The sequence below is a fragment of the Pimephales promelas genome, chromosome 21 (genome assembly GCF_988280905.1).
Source record: "Pimephales promelas chromosome 21, fPimPro1.hap1.1, whole genome shotgun sequence".
Lineage (NCBI taxonomy): Eukaryota > Metazoa > Chordata > Actinopteri > Cypriniformes > Leuciscidae > Pimephales > Pimephales promelas.
Window position 1 is genome coordinate 19,762,962 of NC_142789.1, and position 22,035 is coordinate 19,784,996.

The 22,035-nt window shown below is 36.5% G+C and overlaps 1 protein-coding gene across 2 annotated transcripts; it reads left to right on the forward strand.

Annotated features, from left to right (window-relative positions):
• The first annotated feature begins 128 nt into the window (after positions 1 to 128).
• Positions 129 to 21,199, forward strand: inavab (innate immunity activator b). Of its 2 annotated transcripts, none has more exons than XM_039674016.2 (10): positions 129 to 274; positions 11,051 to 11,165; positions 12,258 to 12,391; positions 14,226 to 14,348; positions 14,476 to 14,704; positions 14,809 to 14,856; positions 15,208 to 15,496; positions 15,797 to 15,952; positions 16,649 to 17,405; positions 20,779 to 21,199. In XM_039674016.2, the coding sequence occupies exons 2-10, from the start codon at positions 11,111 to 11,113 to the stop codon at positions 20,854 to 20,856; spliced, it is 1,869 nt and encodes a 622-aa protein (XP_039529950.2). In that variant the 5' UTR covers positions 129 to 274; positions 11,051 to 11,110; the 3' UTR covers positions 20,857 to 21,199. The 2 variants fall into 2 exon arrangements, with proteins under 2 accessions (XP_039529950.2, XP_039529949.2); XM_039674015.2 differs by lacking the exon at positions 129 to 274 and adding an exon at positions 8,988 to 9,143.
• The last annotated feature ends 836 nt before the right edge of the window (positions 21,200 to 22,035 follow it).

Sequence of the window (22,035 nt, forward strand, 5' to 3'; positions counted from 1 at the left end):
ATCTCTAGAACTTTTTCATACATCTTATATTGACTTATCTGCATTCAAAATTTTAAACAAATGTTATTTCCTTTGTCGCAACCATGTACGAGAATCTACGTGCAAAGCATCACCTTTAGATCGCGTGGTTTGGTAGCGGCCATTCTTCAGTGTCTCGCTTACATCAATTTGGAATGCGGCGCAGGAGAAAGCGTGGATAAATACTATCCCATGATAATGCATTGCGTAAACATTTGACGACTCTGCCTAGGTTTTCCTGTTATGACGACAAAAGGTATGGTAATATTTTCTTAATCGATACTACCTAGATATAGCCTGAAGACAGAGCACCAGATGAAAATTGAGCGTATCTGCCAATTCAACCAAAGTTTTGCAAGTATTCAATCAAGTATTCAAATTCGGGATTAGAACATCTAACTTAGCCCATAAATTATAAATGTACTTTTACATAGTTCCAAAGCACTGTGTGAACTGAACGAGACTGAACAACGTTACATTAACCCGGTATTCTCAAATCCAGGCTTTATGTTGAAAGTCTCAATGTTTCTGCGTGTGTATGTGTGTGTGGTTATTTAAATGTAAGTTAAACATTTTTTAGTTGGAAAACGTCCAGATTTTGTTACAGCTCAGATGTTGCCTTGAAATTTTAAGTAAAATAAAAATGATGCAAAACCTATACCTTCCGCAATAATTAGATCTTTGCAAATTTTGACCTCTGATTCTAATTATTAGTAACAAACAAAACAAGTTTTAAATTCCGAAAACTCATGTAAATGAGTAGATATGACAAAATATTGTGACACGAAATGGATGAGAACACTTTGTATAGGGTAAAATGTGTCATTGCTAGTGATTGTTGTTTATATGGAAGTTTAGTATTGTATAGACAGATAAAGAGAAGTTATAAAGCTTTGTTAAGAACCCAAGAGGAAAGAAACCTGCACAGGGATTTTAGCTGCAGCGTGAGAATCACTTGCTTATATTGTTTCATTGTCTGAAGGTGGATATTATTTTACACTCCATTCATTTATTGAGGTGGGAATTCTCATTTCGGTTTGATGCTTCTGAAGACCGATGAACTAGATCAGTTGGTCTCAGTCAAAACAGACTCAGAACTAAGCTTTTTATCTAATAAAGTCAATGCTCTGAAGTTTCATTCCATTATTGAGTTGTCTTTCTTACAAAAGGAACAACATTCCTGATGTAATGCTGTGGAATCCAGTGATCAGTGGGACTCAGAGCATCAAGGGTGATTTGAGTGGGCTGGCATGAGAGGGAGGTGTGTAGACCACTGAACGTGAATAGCCCTGGAATCTGTGGTTTTGTTGGTTCGTAGCCAGGGTCGGCCAAAGCGGAGCCAAGCAGCGTGTGTGTATTGTTTGCGGCCGACAGCTCAGTTTTAAGGCTCTCATTAGCACCTCTGGGTATGGCCTAATGCAATGACAGGCGCTGTAGTGATGTTTCTATTTCATCCACTTGTGTGGCAACACATTTGATTACATTTGACTTTCATAATCTGTTGATTTGTTGTATAGTGTTATTCTTAAATTATTCTGAATAACTTCCTGTCTCATGTTCCTTACCATACAAAATGTTGGACTGATGACTTCAGTGATAGTCACTCTAGAAAAGAGTGTCCCTTACGATCAACAGTTTCATTTTTACAAACGAATAATTCCAGCTTCCTGTTTAGTGTTGATCTATGGAGACTTTCAGCATCATTCAGCTCTTGTAAACCTGAAGGAAATTAGTTGGAAATAGGCTTTTATTAAACTGCATTACTTTTTTTTACAGCATAAGAATATCTATCTACTGTCCTGTGCGGTCACACAAAGACTAAACAGGAACATACTAAAGCCATATGTAACCATAACACACTGATTTCAAAGAAACACTGCACTTCCTCTTGGATAAAGAAGGGGCGATTAAAATACGATATTGTTTTTATGAGAAACAGATAAAGGAACATTCATTCAATGCTGCCATATTTCCTTTTTTTGTGGTGGTAATATTCCACTGAACTGAACATAACTATAATTTACATTTAAAGGAATATTTCTCAACACGAGTTATGTTCAATAAAAAAGCATTTGGAGCATAACTTTGATTATCACAACCATTCATTTTGACTCATCCCCTAGTTTGTAAAACCAAAAATCTAGGCTACAGTGAGGTACTTATTATGAAAGTGATTGGAGTAGCCCAGACTGATCTCATGAAATGGCATATGTATGACACGCCAATTCGTATTTCCATTTTTTGCGTGCTATCAACACACATAATCGCCTTTCTGCGTGTTTATGAACGCTGTTGACTTAACGTTACATTACTGCATATATAATTATATGACCTACCCCAACCCGTCCCTAAACCTACCCGTCACTGGGGTTAATACCATTTATGAGTCTTCCCCTACCATCCTAGGGAAAAAATATTGCTCCCCAGATATAGGTCTACATTTTGCTTAGTTTCGCTCGGACATTTAACGGCATGTCCATACACGTAGAATCACTCGGATGTTTAACGGCGTAGACATACACGCATACACGCGGATAGCTCAGAATGTGTATAACACGCCACTTGACTTGAAAGTGGCATGTATGTTTACACAAAAGTCATGATGCCATGTTGCGTAGCCTCATTTTTTATGTGCAAATTTAAAGCAGAAATGTAAAGCTTATAATTTTATAAAATAACTTACAATAATTATTATGTTAAAACATAATCATTATTTGAGCTGTAAACTTGTTTTTGTCACTTTTACTTTCAATTTAGTGTTTTAAGCATTATGTTGTCATTGTAAAATTGAAAAGCCTTTTTTGGGCCTCATTCATCTCCACTTTAGCCGCCTCGTTGTAAACCAGAATTTTTTTATTTTTTTTTAAGAAAAGGAAGGACATATCAAATATATTTTTGTAGTAATCAACATTTTGCCAAGAGCTTTTGGAAAGCGGAATATTCCTTTAATGAGATTCTTTTTTTGTTATTATTCTACTATGTGCCTATTATTACAATGATTATATTCAATGTGCTATGTCCCGGGTGAACAAGCCACAAACATTTTCCACTAGTAGACATACCTCCCCAGTCGTAGCAGAGTGAGTTAAGCCAGGGTCTGTGAGGTCTGTTTCATCTGCCACAGTTGTAATGAATATACGGAGGGAAAGTTCTCCTGGGGTTTGCAGCCGGAGGGATTCGTCCTGCACTGCAGTGCTGGTGGTACCAGGCATGACACTTCAGTCCACATCAGACAATCCATCTGTGCTTTGGCTCATTTGAAACCAATTTCCACTTTACATCCTCTTTAAGTTTCTCCCAAAAGGGAGCCTCATGGCCACACAACTACCAAATGTCAGGGTGCGGTGTTGGTGTTCACAGGCCTCAGGGATCCTTATTCCCTCTCTGTCTCACACACACTTTAATTATGCAGTCTTTTTTTTTTCTGCTAGTTTGGGGTAATTACAAGTCACTAATTACTGACATTGACCCACAGAATGTATATTTAGGACCTTTCTATATTATTATTAAGGCTAAATATAACATTTTATCATGCTTGAAGATAGAAAGGTTTTTTCAATGTCACAAGATGGTTTGTGAAATGTTCTTTTGCCATTTTATTCTTTTTATCTATCTGGAGTTCTGGATTAATCCCAGTCTTCTGTGTTACATAATCCGTATTCTTAACATCCATTTTTTGTTCACACGCTATTGCTTGGATACACTTTCAGTATAGCTATATCACATACCTTCGTTTTAGTTTTACACTTTATAATTGTTGTACCGTAATTTTGATTAGCCTAAAACTCATTGTGTTTTATGTTTATACTTTAAATGTGTTCTCAGGTGAAAAAACGTGCTTCATGTGGTACCATCTAAATTTACTTGTTTAAGTCAAGTCAGAAGGATTATTTAAAATGAATAAATTAATCTGGTACTAAATTGGTTTACTCCAACAATTTTATTTTAAGGGTTAGATCATATAAGTTGCACTTTTAACGTTTTACAATGTGCATGCAATATCAATCATGCATAACAGTATTGTGCAGATTGTTGCAACAACAAAAAAAGAAATTTTAAATAAATCCTGTTCTTTTCTATTCATTCAGGAAGCCTGCAAAAAATCACTGTATATCCATATAACAGTCTCCACATAAATATTAAGCAGAAGCTTACTGTTTTCAATATTGATAATTAGAAATGTTTCTTGACCAAATCAGCATATTATAATGATTTCCGAAAGATCATGTGACACTGAAGTAAAAAATGTATATAACTTTGAAATTTTGAATTGTTAGTGTATGTGTGTAATCTTTCGACATTCTACACTCTTTGGTCACTTTATTACATTTTAGAAACAAACAGCTGCCCATCAGAATGGTTCAGAAAGGTGATTTAAGTGATTTTGAATGTTGTTGGTGACAGATGGACTGGTCTGAGTATTTCAGAAACTGCTGATCTACTGGTATTTTCACACATAACCATCTCAAGGGTTTACAGAGAATGGCCAGAAAAATAAAAAAATATCCAGTGAGTGGCAGTTTAAAATGCCTAGTTGATGCCAATGGTGAGGGAGAATAGCCAGACTGTTTTGAGCTGATAAAAAGGCAACACTAACTCAAATAACCACTTGCTACAACCAAGGTCTGCATAAGAGCATTTTTTTAACACACAACACATCAAACTTTGAAGCAGATGCCGCAGCAGAAGACACATGCTACTCCTGTTAGCTAAGAACAGGAAACGTAAGCTACACTTCACACAGGCTCACAAATCTGCAAAGCAAAGCATCAACGTGATGCTATCATGTTAATATGGACCAATATCCCTGAGGAGTGTTTCCAGCACCTTGTAGAATCTATGCCACAAAAAATTAAGGCAAAAGGGGGTCCAACCCAGAACAGTTCTAGCAAGGTGTACCTAATAAAGTGGCTGGTGAGTGTATAATGGCAAAAGATCATGCCTTTTCTGAATCTTCTATGTAATTTCACCTCATAGATCTTATTCTAGACACCGTTTTTTTGTTTGTTTCTGGTGTAGACGGGACATAAGTGAAGGTTAATATGTGACTGTCACAGTTCACTGGTGTTCTCAGCATGCCTGAGCTCCCTGTCTGAATGGGCAGGATGGGGGAGATTCCCACAATAATAAAACTCTCTCCGGCTCTCATATGTGCTAATCCGACATCCCGGGAAGGGGGGAGATATGAATCTACGGGCTTCCATGCAATATCAGTTCAACCTTGTAGACTGCTAATCCTATGGAAATCCAGTGGATGTGGCACTAAATAAACATTGTATATTCAATCACAGGCTATCTTGAAAAGTATGTTAGTTTAGATTTGTGACCCGTCTCTGGCCTTGCAAACTACTGTTGCACATGACATGACCCAAGAAACCATTTTTACAGCAAACAACTCGTAGCTCACTTCATAGCAGGGTGGTATAAATCTACGGAAAGATTTAAAGAAAAATAACAATTCCAGAATCCTCTAATTAGTGTCATCCGAGTAGTTAGCAGATAACCAAGCACTAATTTTATGTCATTGTTTTCTTAATCAGAATTAAATAAAATCACTCTGAAAATATATTTAACACTCTATTATTTCAGACAAGCAAACTCCGTTTTCTTGTCAGAAAATGGAACCCTGGGCCTACAGTATCTCCTAGCAGGGAAGTCCCTTTGGGGTTTATTCTGACACAAATAACATGATCCAGGAAACTCAATTACTTCCTACAAAACGTCTTGTAGCTAAATCTGGTCAGTTCAGAAGTCAGTGCTCAATTCAGTGTTTGTGCAGCCCAGCCTATGCTTATGTTAGGCAAAGGCAAGAAAGAATTCTGCCATCACGTTGTTCTAAACCCTTATGACTTTCTTTGTAACACAAACGTATTGTATGGAGTGGACTCAGAAAACGAGTCTAATCAACCCTCTATTTATGATACATTTATGGTGCTTGGTTATTGAAGCTTGAAAAATTTAATTTCACCCTATTGTTTATATTCTATCTTTGTTTGTTGTCAAGAAATATATGAGGGACTAATAAAAAAATTGCATAATTAGTCTTATTTTATATGCAAGTGCACATAACAGCAATGATTGATCATGAAAATAATTGCTTGACTTGATTGAAGTGTCAGTTTAATTGGACCCTAAAAGTTGCAATCCAATTTACATACTCAATTACATGTGCATTACATGTATTCCTAACAAATCTTCAGCACAAATAGCTGCGATAAATAGTCATTTTTACCTTGTTGAAATATCTAAAAGAAAGCTGACATATTTTTTAGCAAATATTTAGTAAATATTCAGTCTCATGATCCACTGACCAGTAAGACATGAAACATAAACATACAGTATATGGGATATAGAGCTCGACGATAAAGGATTTTGAAGTCCGATACCGATAAAAATATTTATTGGTTTTCGATTTTCCGATTTATTCCGATATTCCGATATATCGGCTGATATTTTTTTAATTATTATTTCAGAAACGTGCAACAAATTGTAAAACATTCATTTTAAATATAACAGGCCAAGGAGAGATGATACGTCTCATTGCTATAACTGTCACATGCTATTAAAGAAATACTTTAGTCACATTGTCAAAAGTTAAAAGGACAGTCAGTCAACTACACTGTAACAATGTAACGTAACTATTACTAGCTAATTTCGCTTCACTTTCGGCTTATTTAACAGCAGCAAAACTGGACTTGATAGTCACAAATTTTGTCATGCTTATTTGAGATAAGAGAACTGATGGGGATGTTCTTTTAATTGTTATTCAAGCAATGTATGTCTCGTGACCAACTCAACGAGTGTTGCCAACAGGGACAGTGTAGAGTGCCCTCTGGTGGACCAACTATACAACTCCAACACTCATGACATGGTTCAAGTGTGTTTTCTCCGTTATTTATTCTATTTTTGAAATATTAATTTATCGGCATTTATAACTGCAGATACCGATAGTTTGGAAAATGCCTAATATCGGCCGATATATCGGTCTGGTTCTAATGGGATATATTAAAGATATATCAGGTATGTAAATGTACATCACGGCACTACGCGTGCCAATTTGATTGAAAAAATGTTTGATTCATACATTTGCATGCTTAATGTTTTCCTACTGATTGCATTTCAGATCTACACCACTCCTTCTTATAGATAGAAATAAAGCCATCAATCTGATAATACTTTTTATCATTTGGGCGCAGGTAAATCTAGCAACTGATCTAAGTCCTGTGACAATAAGTAATAATAAAGTTGTTTTTTTTAAAAACAGCGGTGTTATTTTTATTTTGAAAAAAATAGTGCCCAAAGCTTTAATATTTTTACATTGGAGTACTCAAATATGCAAAGTAACCATCCCATCTCTAATGCTTTCTTATAAGGGGCAGCCAAAAAACATTGACGCAGATTAATGGTGAAGACTAGTTGTGAAACCAGACACTGGTATGCTCCAGCAGTCGTGTTGCCTTGGTCATTTGTTTGGTGATAGGATCCTATCCCGTCTGGCAGCCGTGGTGGCTCCTATAGGCGTTTAACCAGCATTCTTGGAGAGCCAGTGTGAGGACAAGGATCCTAAATGTATGCGAGCGATGCATGAGAGCGGCAGGTGAAGCGTCTCCCACAGTGTTCTGGATAGCCGTTCCTCTGACATCTGTGTGTGGGTTGGTTTCCAATTGGTTCAGAATGTCAGAGTGGAATGATCATCTATACAATGCCTCACTGAGGACACTGTATGCATGACAACAGCATTTACATTACAGTACTGTTAAAAGAATTGAATTGAACAAGGGGTTTGTTTGCTTGCTTGTTTGGGATTGGATCTTTACAGTAGTTAGTTAGCTTTATAAGAATCGGAGAAATATGTCAGACTCCAGTAAATGATCCTATGTTAAATGTTAATGTATGACATCTTAATACCAGGTGAAAACAGGGTTGCATTGCGCATTATGTCTTTACACATTTTGAAGGCATCGTGGCATTTTATTACCATCCATTTAATCGCATCTGACAAGCAATAATTATTATTGAAGAACATATTTCACTTTTATTTTTGCAAATATGTGTTAACGGTCTACATTTTCACACACTTTCACATTTCTTCCATCTGCCGATGGTGTCGCCATTTCTCATTTCACCCGTTTTTGTGCGTATGCCTGAGTCAGAGCTTGCGTAAAGGTCCTCACTTTTTCTCGTCAAGTTTGCTTTTTATAAATACCAATTATTGCATAGAGAGCTGCGGACGCCACCTTTATAAGTTGATAAGTTTGAACTAAACCCTGCAGGACAGTAGCCCTCCAGGGCCGGATTTTTGTAACTCTGCCATACGAGTTATTTTAGATATGCTTAAGGTTTGAAAATGGTGTCACCAGTTGGGGGCAGCAGGATCTCATAAAAACAGTAAAGGCCAAAAAGTATGAGATCGATAGCAATCACTGCAAATTATATTAGATTAGACTTAGAGATCATTACAAAATATATTATAAAAATTTGAGTCTGTAAAGTTAAACTGAAAAAAAAAACAAAATGCATTTTAGAATGTCTGACTCTGAGTTTTTGTTTTCTCACCCTTTTGCTTTAACAGTAGTATTTGAAGTGCATAAAAGGTTTGTGTAAAACCTGATGATCATGTTCTCCAGAACGATTTGAGAAGATCTGATTGTGAACAGCAACTTCAAACATCTGACCGTTTGTACAAAAACATTCACATGATCACTGTCACAAATGTGCTATTTAATTATTGACACAGAAATAGTGCAGAAAGAAACTGAATATTTCTTATTTGTAGGTACATATTTTAGTACATATTTTAGATCTTCTGATCTCTATTTACCTTGTTAATACCTTTATGATGAGATTTCGCCATTTGCTACATACTTTTATGCTGATAACTAAGAAAACAGGGAGTTTTTTATAGCCTTTACCAAGTGTCTACAAGAGGTGTGACGCTGTGATCACACACACACACACATAGGTATGTGCAAGACGCACCCAGGTTAATTTCACAGTACGAACTCCTACCGGTGCTCATTCAGAGTCAGAGTGCAGTGTGGAGTTACACATCTCATGGAAATAAACTGATTTTGTTTACCGGATAGGATACACATTCTTTAAGGGGAATCAGTGTTTAACAATATGTAAGTAAATACATTTTATTTTATATGATAAAGACTGTAGTTTATCATACAAGCTCAGGTAAAAGCTTTCCAGCAAAGTTGTCTTAAATTCTATTTCTATTTTTACTGGTTTTAAGAATGTTCTCACTGGTCTTGTAATCGGCTAGTTTATAATGTAGGTAATATTCAAGTAATATTTTGGGTAGTTAAATGTGTTTAATTTATTTTATTTTTTTACGTAGCCTAGGTTTGACTGATTTTTCTTTTACCAATATTCAAACTTTTTTAAATAATCTCTTATCGGTTCTTTAAAATAGAGTCTAACGAGAAACATAAAATGAACCGAGAAACTGATAAAAATCAAATCAAATAAATTGGTTTAAACTTTATATTGATGGTCCTCTTTAAACATGTCAACTAACTCGCCTTAGAGTACTAGTTGAGTATTAGTATATTGAATAAGTTGACATGTACTTGCAACGTTACTTATAGTCAGTAGAATGTCTGTCGGGGACCATCACAAAGTGTTAGCAGATATGAAAAAGACAATCTACTAATACTGTAATGAGAGATTATTGACATGGACTTGACATGGACCAAAACTTGATTCTCAATGGTAGGTTTATTTGAAAATCAAAATAGAGAAGAAAAAAAATTAGTAGGCACTAGTCTAGGCACAATAATTCAATATGTAGCCTATTCCTGAATGTGTCAATGGGTTTTTAATGATATTGATTAGGTTATATATTCATTTAGAATATTGGTTTAATATTTCATCCATTGCTGGTAGAGCAGTAAACACAACAATTTCTTTGTTATTTCTCTTTAAAGATTGTGATGTCATGAATAACTGAACCGGTTGCACTATTAGTTACATAGAGAGCGTGTCAGAGTCATCTGCGGTTTCAAAGTAATAAACTCACCGCTTTAATGCACTGACAGCTGACTGATTCTAATATCTACCATCTTTTAATCATTCACTAACTGTAGATATTCACAGTATACTCAGGACATTGTCATCATGATGTAAAATAACATTTTGACATAATAACAGGAAGCTGGTGAGACTCTTGTGAGAGTCATACCGCAGAACATATGTGTCACAAGCTAGCAGTGGTCTGAACTTTGGCACTGTGATTTCAGACATTGGGAAACGCCTTAAAAGGATTTTGTGCTGTTTTTGACTATAAGAAGGTTATAATATATATATATATATATATATGTGTGTGTGTGTGTGTGTGTCTGTGTTTAACACTGAGCACAGCTCATCATAGTCTTGTATGCACATGATAATTAGTCATTATCTTTTCCTGTAGCTAAAAAAGCCTTGCGCTAGTCATAGTTTCAGTTCCCAGAGAATGTGTAAACCAATGTCAGATGTTTTGTGTAAAAGCATCTGCCATATGTATGCATGTAAATGTAAGTAATGTGCAAACCAGTGTGAAGCTAATCACAACTTCCTTTAAGTAGTATGAGAATCTGTTGTGGTGAATCTAGGTTAATTAATTACAAGTGAGTGCAATGAGGCATAGCGGCCCTCTTCATTAACCTCTTCTGCTGCAGGCATTCCAGTGTTGTAATCTAAGGACAGCATACCCTTGTTTCTCCTGGAAATTGGACATTTTTCAGATACAGGAGGAAGAGTTCTTTCTTGAATAGCCTCTTAGTTAAAGCTTCCCCTAAGCTCCTGCTGACTGTGCTTAGCTGTGAGGCGTAGTTAGACTGTGATTTTTTAGTGAGCCTGTGAAAACTATTGTTTGTCAGGATAGTCTCCTGGAATCCGCTCTGACCCCTGTGGCTCGGGGTCAGGAGACCCATCACGGCTGAGTGGTTCCACGAGACTAGTTTTAGTTCACTTTAGTTTGAACAGCTAACATATTTTCTCGTGAGCGTGTATGAGTCTGATGAAAGATGTATTTGCTTTGTAGGATCTCGTGAAGTAAGAGAAAACCAAGGCTTTCACTTCGAAGACCACTTGACCAGCAGTCATGGAAGGCAAAGAGGAGATCAGTGATACTGACAGTGGGGTTATTCTGCATTCTGGTAGGTTCAGTCTCAGTTACACCTTGGCTATAATGACACATTTTATGCTGTATTATTATGTAGTATGTGTTTGTGAGGTTAAAGGGGATAGTTCACAAAAAATGTCACCATATACTCACCCTCATGTCATTCCAAACCTAAATGACTTTTTTTTCTGTATACTTCAATGGAAGGATTACTTATTTATATCTGTGCGAATTAATTTTATATAAATGCTTTGAAAATATGTATACGATACAGTTCATTTTTTGGAAAAGAAATGAATATTTTTTTCAGCATGGATGCATTCAATTGACAAAAACTGACTGTAAAGATGCGTTTAATTTTACAAAAGATTTCTATTTCAAATAAATAACACAAAATGTTTCTTGAGCAGCAAATCATCATATTAAAATAACTTTTGAAGGATCATGTGTGCTGAAATTTCAAAATTCAGTAATTTGTCATAACAGGAATACATTTTAAAATGTATTAAATAAAAATGTGATACTATTTCACAATTATTTTGATTTGATTGTATTTTTCTATCAAACGTATTTTTCAATTGCATAATTTAGTGGTTAGTTTTCACTTCTTTCACTTCTAAAAAGGAGCATTGTTATGTGCATTACACCTGTAAGGGTTGAATCGGAAGCAATAACGACACTATGGCAGGTTTTTAAAAGACCCTTTTAAACCAAAACGACTCCTAATAAACACTTCTTTTTTTCTTTTTGTCATTGTTCGGTTATTATCTCTTTGTGTGCTGTCACATGATTGATTGAAAATGTATGTTAAAGAATTCAGTAGATAAGCTCTCTAGACATGCCAGAGGCGTTTGCCTGCAGTCGCCGGATACAGAAGAAATAAATTCTTTGTTGTCACTCATTTAGTCGTTTTTTTAGTGACCTTTCACTTGAGCATAACACAGTTGATGAGTATCTGTTTCCTGAAAGTTCACATCATTTAGATTTAGTTCAGACAACAGTTACAGTTAGATCATCTTTTCGGGCTGTGCTAGTATTGAAACAAAGACGAATTCTTCACATAATTGCTGAGTTTCCTGTTATTATCCCGAAGACTCTTTATCAGAATGCGTTTCATGTGTTGTAGGGCCTGACAGCCCCACCACAGTGATGAAGGATGTAAAAACTCATACTCGGGTCATGAAACTCAAGCAGCAAGCGCTGGAGGACAGGCTGAAGATGTGCTTAAAGGAGCTTAAGAAACTCTGCATCAGAGAGGCCGTAAGTCACCATTGACACTCACAAACGCATATGGACTCACCAAAACACTACTAAAGAGAGATAAGGACGTTTTCACATTGGAATTAGGGTATAAGAGGGGACTTCCAATGCACACTGATAACATCATGTTTTTAAAGTCCTATTTTCCCCCACTTCTTCTGTTGAAAAAAATCTTCCTAGCAATAATCAAAACATTCTCACCTCTCTAAAAAACATGACAGGGTATTTAATACACACACACACACACACACACATATATATAATACATATATATATTATTTCGAGTGAACAAGTCGCCAGAGTTCATCATGCCCAGAGGCTTTTTGGGTTATTAGTCTTCCTGGTAAGATGTTAAGTCACAAAAATGCAGCATTGTTTCCTGTTGGAGTCACTTGCTGGGACTTGTTCAGGTGTTCTTCAGAGTCTGATGACACCTTTGTGTCACAATAAGTCTGAAGTCATGCCAGTGTGTGTGTATCCTCTTTTTTTGAAGGGCTTCACCTCTATTATGGCTCTTTAAAGAGCTGTGGGCTTGTGGTTTTTGTCTCAAAGAGAATTGTATCTAACAAATGCTGGCATGAATTTGGGGAAGATAGATGGCAGGTAGGGCTCTTGGTACGGCTTAGGAAAAGAACCAAATATTTCAACAACAGGCTTGCATAATGTAGCGGTTGAAAGCAATAACTTGTCCCAACTCGCTGAAAAGTTTCACACGGGAGAAACAGGAATTCTGGTTAAAGGCTGGTTCTTGATAACCTGTGACTTCTTTTTTTAACGTTATTGTTCTTACAAATTGCACTGACAAATTACAGATCTGCTTGACTGCCCCCATAAAATTGAAATACCAATCTTAAAGACATCAGTTGTTCGGATACACATACAGCAATACCGTATTGACTGATTCATGATTTGAATTGTGCATTTATCTAACTGTGAATTTTAAAAAAAAATGTTACATCTATATTTGCACTATAAAAACACTAATAATTGAATAATGTTAAAGGGTTAGTTCACCCAAAAATGAAAATTCTGTCAGTATTTACTCACCCTCATGTTGTTCCAACCCCGTAAGACCTTCGTTCATCTTCGGAACACAAATTAAGATATTTTTGATGAAATCTGAGTGCTGGATCACTCCTCCATACTAGTCCATAGGCTTTTTTAGGGATTGAAACTTGCTGGCCTCAAAAACTTATTAAAGACATCGTTAAAATAGTCCAAGTGACTACAGTGGCTCAATCTTAAGTTTATCAAACGACGAGAACACTTTTTGTGCGCAAAAACAAACGAAAATAATGAATTTATTTAAACTATTCATTTCCTTCTCTTTGGGCGATCTGTTGTTGTACGTCACACACATCACACACATGACCAGCGTCGGCCTATAGTGAGCCTTCGTGTGACGTTTAACCGACTAGAGGCCCAAACTTAAGATTGAGTTACTGTAGTTACTTGGACTATTTTAACGATGTCTTCAATAACTTTTCGAGGCCGGCAAGTTTCAGTCCCTCAAGAAGCCTATGGACTAGTATGGAGTAGTGATCCAGCTCTCAGATTTCATCTTAAATATCTTAATTCATGTTCCGAAGATGAACGAAGGTCTTACGGGGTTGGAACAACATGAGAGTGAGTAAATACTGACAGAATTTTCATTTTTGGGTGAACTATCCCTTTAAATCTAATCTTCAGCTAATTAAAAAATGAATAGATATTTTTCATGCTGTGCAATATAGTTTTTACTCTTTTAATCCTTATGTAATATCTGCCATTTAGCGGCTGTAAAATAAAAGTTTATCAGCTGGAATTTTAATATTCATTTCCCCTTCTCATTCAGGAGCTCACAGGACATTTGTCTTCCGACTATCCACTGTTACCTGGAGAGAAGCCACCTCAAATTCGCAGGCGCATTGGAGCTGCTTTTAAGTTAGATGAGCCAAGTATTCTACATAGAACTGAGGTAAAGACAGAGATAGTAAAGATCTGGATAAAAATTGGCTGTTTCCAAGTCATTTGACATACTCTTAAGGTTCAGATAGTTTCAATAAGTTCGAATCTCATAAACCAATCATGAACATGTTACACAGGACTCTAAGCTGAGCTCTTTGGAAGCTGAACTGGCTCTTCAGCAGCAGATATACATGGCAGCGCAGAGGCTGTGTCAGGAGAAACATCTCAGCAAGGCGGTGAAGAAGAGTCATCTACAGCAGTACCAGCGGGAGGAAAGGAAACTCAAAAATCTTCAGGAAGCTGTGTTTAGGTTGCAACTGGAACACGGCCAATCCTCACCACACTCTGGCATGATGGCACAGAGAGGTGAGGGATTTATATGAGCACTTTTTTGTGTTTTCTTTGCACTGTGTAATGAGCTTGGAAATCAGATCATCTTGTTCTTACATGTATCTATGTTTTGTATCAAGGCGCATCAGATGATAGCTCATTGTCAGACTCGGCTGTGGTGGATGAGGGTATGTGAAAACCAAGTTTATTTCCCCTGAAATTATAGCATGTATATACTATGAATAATTTAAAAAACTTTATTAATTATATGATACATTTGAAAAATAGTAAATAAATATGTAAATAAAATATCAAATATTATTATTTTTCCATATTGTTTGGCCTATAACAAATATATTATACAATATTTTATACAAATGTAAAACATAATATATACATTTTCATTATTATGTATAAAAATATATTATATTTTATATTTACATATATATATAGTTATTTTGAAAAATAAATGTTTTTGCATGCTATTAGTCATTTACCCATGTACTATTAATTAAGACAATCTCTCATCCATGTTTTAGAGGAACTGTCTTCCCAGCTTTCTTCAGAGCCTCCTGCTCCTTCTGTAGATCTTCACCCTCCGCATTTTAACAGTTCTCAACCCGCTCCTCATACACCTATAAGCCCCTCATACCAGTCCCTCGAGGCCATTTCCTATCGAACCCCCCCACAATCCCTGGAGGACTTGTACACATGCCAGAGTCCAATCTTAGAGCATGACCCTGCCCCCATTCAAAACTCTCCCTGGACGGAGTCTAGTTTGGACCAGCCCTATCAGAAAAATAAAAGATCTAATAGCATCAAATCCAGGTATATCTCTCTTTTTTATTCTTGGAATCTTTTAAAGTGCAAAGCGATAATTAAATGTAAAAAGCATGTGATCCATGACCTTTGTAAAGCACTTTTGACTCACCTAGTCTTTAAGTAATTTTTGGGGCGGGTACGACCACACCTCCTCTTCTCTAATGGCCTTTAAGTCATCTCAAGGTTGATTTATGGAAGGCATGTATTGTTGTCAGTAGAACACGAACGAAAACAACAGTTGTAGTGTTTCTGTTTTGTTTTCGTAATTGTGAAAGTAACTGTTTTTGTTTTTCCATGCATCTATAGTCCTGCTACTACCCCCAAGTTGCCTCCCCTTGAGGTTTGTCTTGCCGAGGCCGGGATACCACTGCAAATACCCACCCATGCTGCCCTGAAACACACACAGTCCTGCAGCGCACCCTCCACTCCAGAGATGCACTTGCGCAGGAGACAATCCATTGGGTCTGCTCACAATTTACTCAATCTCTTATATACACTACTGTTCAAAAGTTTGGGTTGTGGTACGATTTTTATTGGTTTTTAAAAAATAAACATTTTTATGCTCACCAAAGCTGCATTTATTTAAAGTCGGTGTGAAACGGAAGTTGAGATTTTTTCCTTGTCGTGACGTATATCCGAATAATTAGAAAATTATATAATTAGAAAAAAATATTAATAAACACTACAATATTACATATAAAAAGAAGATTTGTCAATTTCATGCTGACTTTCATAAAGAAATAAGCAGTAATGTTGTGAATACATTTAAAATACCTTTTTTTCTATTTTAATATATTTATGTAATTTACTCCTGTGATCATAATGTGCTGATTTGCTGCTCAAGAAACATTTCTTGTTATAAGCAATGTTAAAAACAGTTGTGCTGCTTAATATTTTGGGGAAATCATTATAGATTTTTTTTTAGGATTCTTTGATGAATATAAAGTTCAAAAGAACAACATTTATTTGAAATAAGTATCTTTCTTTACTGTCAGTTTTGATGAATTTACTGTATTCTTGCTGAATAAAAGTTGTAATAAAAAAAAATCACACTGACCCTAATCTTTGGAACAGTTGTATCCACCTCCGATCATGTGTTTCATAGATATTATGGCCATCTCAAATCTTGACAAATGTTTTAATTTCTTATTTTAACAGAGTTCCCAAGACGGAACCAAACCCATATGATCCCGAGCGGGAGCGTGGGCGCCCAAGGGGCCCCAGGAGACGGTTAACAGACTTTGTGGTGCCACCATCAGAATACTCCCCCATAAGATTGAATGTTGGAAATCCTGTGTACTACTCTAGTTCTGAGGACAGCAACTCGGAGCACTCGGTGCAGTCCTACGCCAGCTCGCCCTGCCAGGATCACCCTGGGGAACTTCCGTGGCCCTACCAACTTCAGTACGGATATCATTATTCCAGCCTAGCCGATAGCCATATACCACAAAGATCCTCCCCTACCCACTTCTACAAGAACCCTCAGTACCAGTCCTCGCCTAGTTTTTCAAGAGGGTACGTGGTGGACGGATGGGGTCACCCCTTAGAAATGGACAGCGGAAGGTCGTACTTAAGCCACCAGGCCCCTTCGCCTGTTTATTCTTCAAATGGTCACTATGAGTACTACTACGGTGAGGCTTTGCCCTCCCAGCCACGAAGTTGCAGGTTGTTACCCGCCCACGCGAAACTGTCTCGGGCCCCTTCGCTAAGAGAGTGTCCTCAACACCCTAGCAGGGTCCTGCCGCGGCAGGTGGTGTCAGAGGAACTCAAATCATGGCATCAGCGCAGCCAACTCCTACCGCCTCGACCTCACTCGCTGGATCGCAACAGGCAGGGCACACTCCGCATCCGAAATGCACCTGGGCAAGACTCCCCACTTTCGCTTTCCCAGCACCACAGGTTCCAGGAACAACAGGTAAATAGTCGTTCCTCACAGTCACTCAGAACAAATGGGCGGAAAATGTATTGACCTACAATGAGTTCGAAAAGGAAAAAATCCCCAAATATGTATCTTGGCTCTGTATGAAATTGAATACTACAGTATCGCCTAGCTATCGTGAATCAATCTGTTGAGAGAGGAATTTCCTGAAAAGGCAGATCAGTTACACACTGCCCAGGCCTGTCTGTGCATCTGGGAAAGGTTCTCTTGAAGCTCTGCTGTGCCAAAGTGAGATCACTACTGTATCTAGGTGTGGTGTTCATCTGTGAAAGAGCTTTTGATTGGAATTAGTGTAGGGAATGGCACAATAGAAAACCACACACAAATCACAATTGTCGTTGTGTTGTTTATGGTTCAGACATCAGAGCACTATGCTATACTGTAAATCAGTGCACACGACTGTTCAAAAGTTTGGGTTGGGAAGGTTTTTTTGTTTTTGAAAAAGGGTTCTTATGCTCACCAAGGCTTCATTTATTTGATCAAAAATACAGAAAAACAATAATAATGTGAAATATTACACAAATATTATATTATATTAAAATAACTTCATCATCATTACTAATCTTTAGTGTCACATGATCCTTCAGAAATCATTCTAATATGCTGAATTGCTGCTGAAGAAACATTTCTTACTATTATTAATGTTGAAAACAGTTGTGCTGCTTAATATTTTTGTAGAAATAGTGACTTTTTCAGGATTCTTTGAGTAGAAAGTTCTCTTTGATATTGAAATCTCTTGTAACATTATCTGTCTTTACTCTCACTTGATCAATTGAATGCATCCTCACTGAATAAAGGTATTCATTTCTTTTTTTTTAATTGTTTGAACTATAGTGGATGTGAGCTTGAGCAGTGTATGTGTGTTCTCGCTCATTCAAAGAACACTGATACTGCTTCATTTTTAGTATGACATACATTAATAAATAAAACCATTGCATGTCAGCAAGAATTCACCTTATGTTTTATAATACTGATAGACTATTAGCGGTCAAAATAAACATTTGAAATATTAAAACGTTGGAAACATGATCATAAATATAAATGGTCAATTAAAATGAATGACAGAGCATGGATGACTTCAGATTTCATGTGTAATTAAAAAAAAGGTGTGAAGGAATTAATCCTGGTTCTGTCACACAAGGAAATAAAATCTATTTCCTGGATGGATCTAATTGGATCTAACTTGAAAGGTCATGGAAGTTGTGACGTGGGTACAAAGATTTGTAGAGAAATTGTGCAAACATTATTTCAGTTAATATGGTATAAAAAGACGCACTTTGAAAGAACTTTACGGTTGAGTGGTAACTGGGTGCAGAGTGTCAAATGGAGCAAACTCACGCTAATAAATAAATTAGCAAGGAGTTGGAGTGGGAAACCCTAGAGTGGAGTTAAAGCGGTGATTATACACTCCATTATACTAACATACTCCGCTGTAAATGCAACAAATACTTCATCAGGGATCATTTGCTTACTTTGAGTTTATTTGTATCGACACACAGGTTTTCATTCCACTCAAAGCTTTTTCCCATTCCCCACAGTCATGAACTTTCCCGTTAACAAAACTATCTAGTGGGAAAGCATGCATTCAAGGTTGCTCTGCTGTTTATTTCCATTCAAGCTTATGGTGGCTAAAGTGTGTGAACTTGATATGTAGGTGAGCATTCCATTCCTCAGGGACAAAAGCTCGATTGGACGGAAGGAAACAGTGATAGTGGCCCAGCCCATTAGCTCCTTTATTTGTGTAGAGAAAGCCAGATAAGTTGTTTGGCCAATGTACCTCTATTCCAACTTTAGTTTCCCCTTAAGCAACATTTTAATAGCTGGCATGTTCCCAGCTGAAGCCAATAGGTGTCTTTGTTAGCTTGTTTTCCCTCTATTGCTAAGTATTGAATTTTATCGTGCAAAAACTCTTACACCAGTGCACCTTGAGCACATGCTGTGGTGTCACTCATCAAACCACAGTCCATTGTAAATGATAATTCCTAAAGACCGAATAATGTTCACTCTAATCCATTACTAATTGAAGTACGTGTGTTTGCGTTCTCCATTACAAAAAAAAAACGACATAGGAACCGAACTTTGAATTTAGAAGATTGTTAGTCATTTAAACCAGATTTGATGCCTGAAAAAAAGCAAAACAAAAGCAAACATTGAAATAAAAAATAATGACTGTATAGGCCTAACAATATGGAAAAGTAATAACATGACAGACTGAATAGTAAGATTTATAAATAAATGAACATCAGTGGATGTGTGCTTTACATGCCTAACATAAATAATAAATATTTATTTATATATTATAGAATATTTTATGCTAATTATATCAGTAATAGATATATTAATAAGTGAAAGGTTTATTTTGCCATCAACTATGCAAGGTTATATCACTAGTTGCATTTTTTTTTTCTCGATTTAACCATATTTTACTCCCCAAATGATGTCTGAAACACATTTTTGAGTTGCGACACATCATTTGAGAAGCACTAATTTAAATAAATCACAAACACAAACTGTTTTTCAAAGAAGAATGTGGGTGCCAGTGTTATTTTGGTGGGAGTCGGGTAATTTACACTACAGTGAAAAATGTGCAATCAGACACCTGGAAAATGCAGTGCACATGTACCAACAAGTCACAAAACAAATGATTGAAAATTCCCTGTTGAATAAATTTAAGTTGGAAAACTAATGCCTTCAAGACACGAGAAAAATGAAGAACCTTGGGTTGTGCAATGATACACATTCACTCATTTTGAAATTCACCAGAAACCACAGGAATCCTAAACCACAAAGTTTCGGATGCATGATTTGGTTGGTTGGTTAATTTAGTCATTTGGTTTTAGAGACATTTAGATTGTGAGACTATCAGCACTGCCTGAGGTACACATTTGTTGCATTCCTATTGCATATCATGCAATGATTTACAGAGTCATGTGTTTCAAATGCACAGGCAGCTGGGGTTGACCTGAAGACCACTCCTTAAATATCTTATCATCCAAGGAACTTTGATAATATTAAACATTTTGGTTTCTCCTGTCCTGTGAATCTCTGCTTTAACACACTGATTCAATATTTAAGAAAATATTGGGATAGAATTGGACAAAATTCTGCACATACAATATAAAACATTTCATAACAACCTTATACACTGTGAGCTCTATGATTTAAGACCCAGCTGGCCAGATTTCTGAAACACCTTCAGTCAACACCACAGAGCTGCTGCTTGTGCAGTTACACCCTAGTTTCATCTAGGCCACTATTAAGACTTTATCATGGGTTACTAGAATGTTAAACCAATGCAAATAGATTTCCCTATGGACTGACCTCGTTTATTTTTGCTTTGCTCCTCCAGGTATCCCAGAAATGGGTCAATCTGGGGACTCCTGATAGGATGTATGAGGAAGACTCTGAGGTTGCCAGCCAGGTGTGACACCATGGAACCCCATCTGAGAGAGTCATATTTATTCAATAATTTATTGAGCTAATGGACTGAAGTATAGACTTTTAACATTGATAAAACACACACGCAAACACATAGGGATATGTCTAGAAAGGCATCACTTTCTATGAAATGACTCGTCCCAAAATGAGTTTTACTGTGAAAGACTTTTAAAAACTTTAAAAAATGTTTTATAGATTTTTTATAGATTAACATACTTACATATTTTTTTCTACGATGAAATAAAAACAATATTTGTTACTAAGTGTATTTTTATGTTTCTTGGTTAGTGTATGCAATACTAAGATCAATAAAGTTTGTGATTTAAAAATGATTATGCTTTGTATACTATGCAATCAATCTTCGTTCTGATTAAATAATTACTGTTTGGTATGTAAGACGTTTTTAAAGGTCTTACATACCAAATGTAAACTTTGGTATGTAAACAAATGTAAACTTTGATAAGTGTAATAAACCATCTTTGTAATTCAGTACATCACCACACCATAATGGTAACATGATCACAGCGATATTCTTATAAATCGTGATCTGGAAGGCAAACACAATGTGTATTTAAAAAGGCAACCATTACATTTGATATAAAATTTACCTATAGTGTAATTTCTTAAATAATGCAAAGAAATGCCGAACATTGGAGGAAAAATACAATCCAGGCTACTGCAACTGAGGTAGTACGTTAAACTGTCACGTGGCAACTGTTACTTTTCTCACCGCTCTTTTGGATGAGCCTATCACAGTGATTACTGTATTATCACCGATTACTGAATTATGAACGTTTTATAGAGATTGGTCGTGAGGATTTCCATTAGATTGTGAGATTGCCAATATTTGAAAATTATATATTTAAAATACTTTAGACTATGGGGAGTGTTAAAATCTTTCCAAAAAGCTTAACTGGTTGGGTTTCAGTCGCACCTCAATGCAGAACATGAGATCCACGGGGAGGAGTCGGATCACGATCCAAGGGGTTAGGGTTGGGTTTAGGGATCAGGGGGCGGAGTTGGTTAGGTTTAGGTGTAATTAAGGTGGGAGGAGTTGAATCTGGATCCGACTCCTCCCCATGGATTTCATGTTCCGCAGTTTCAGAAGGCACCAGCGAGATTTTTTCAGATTTATCCTATTGGTCAACTGCCATGTCTTCATAACAAA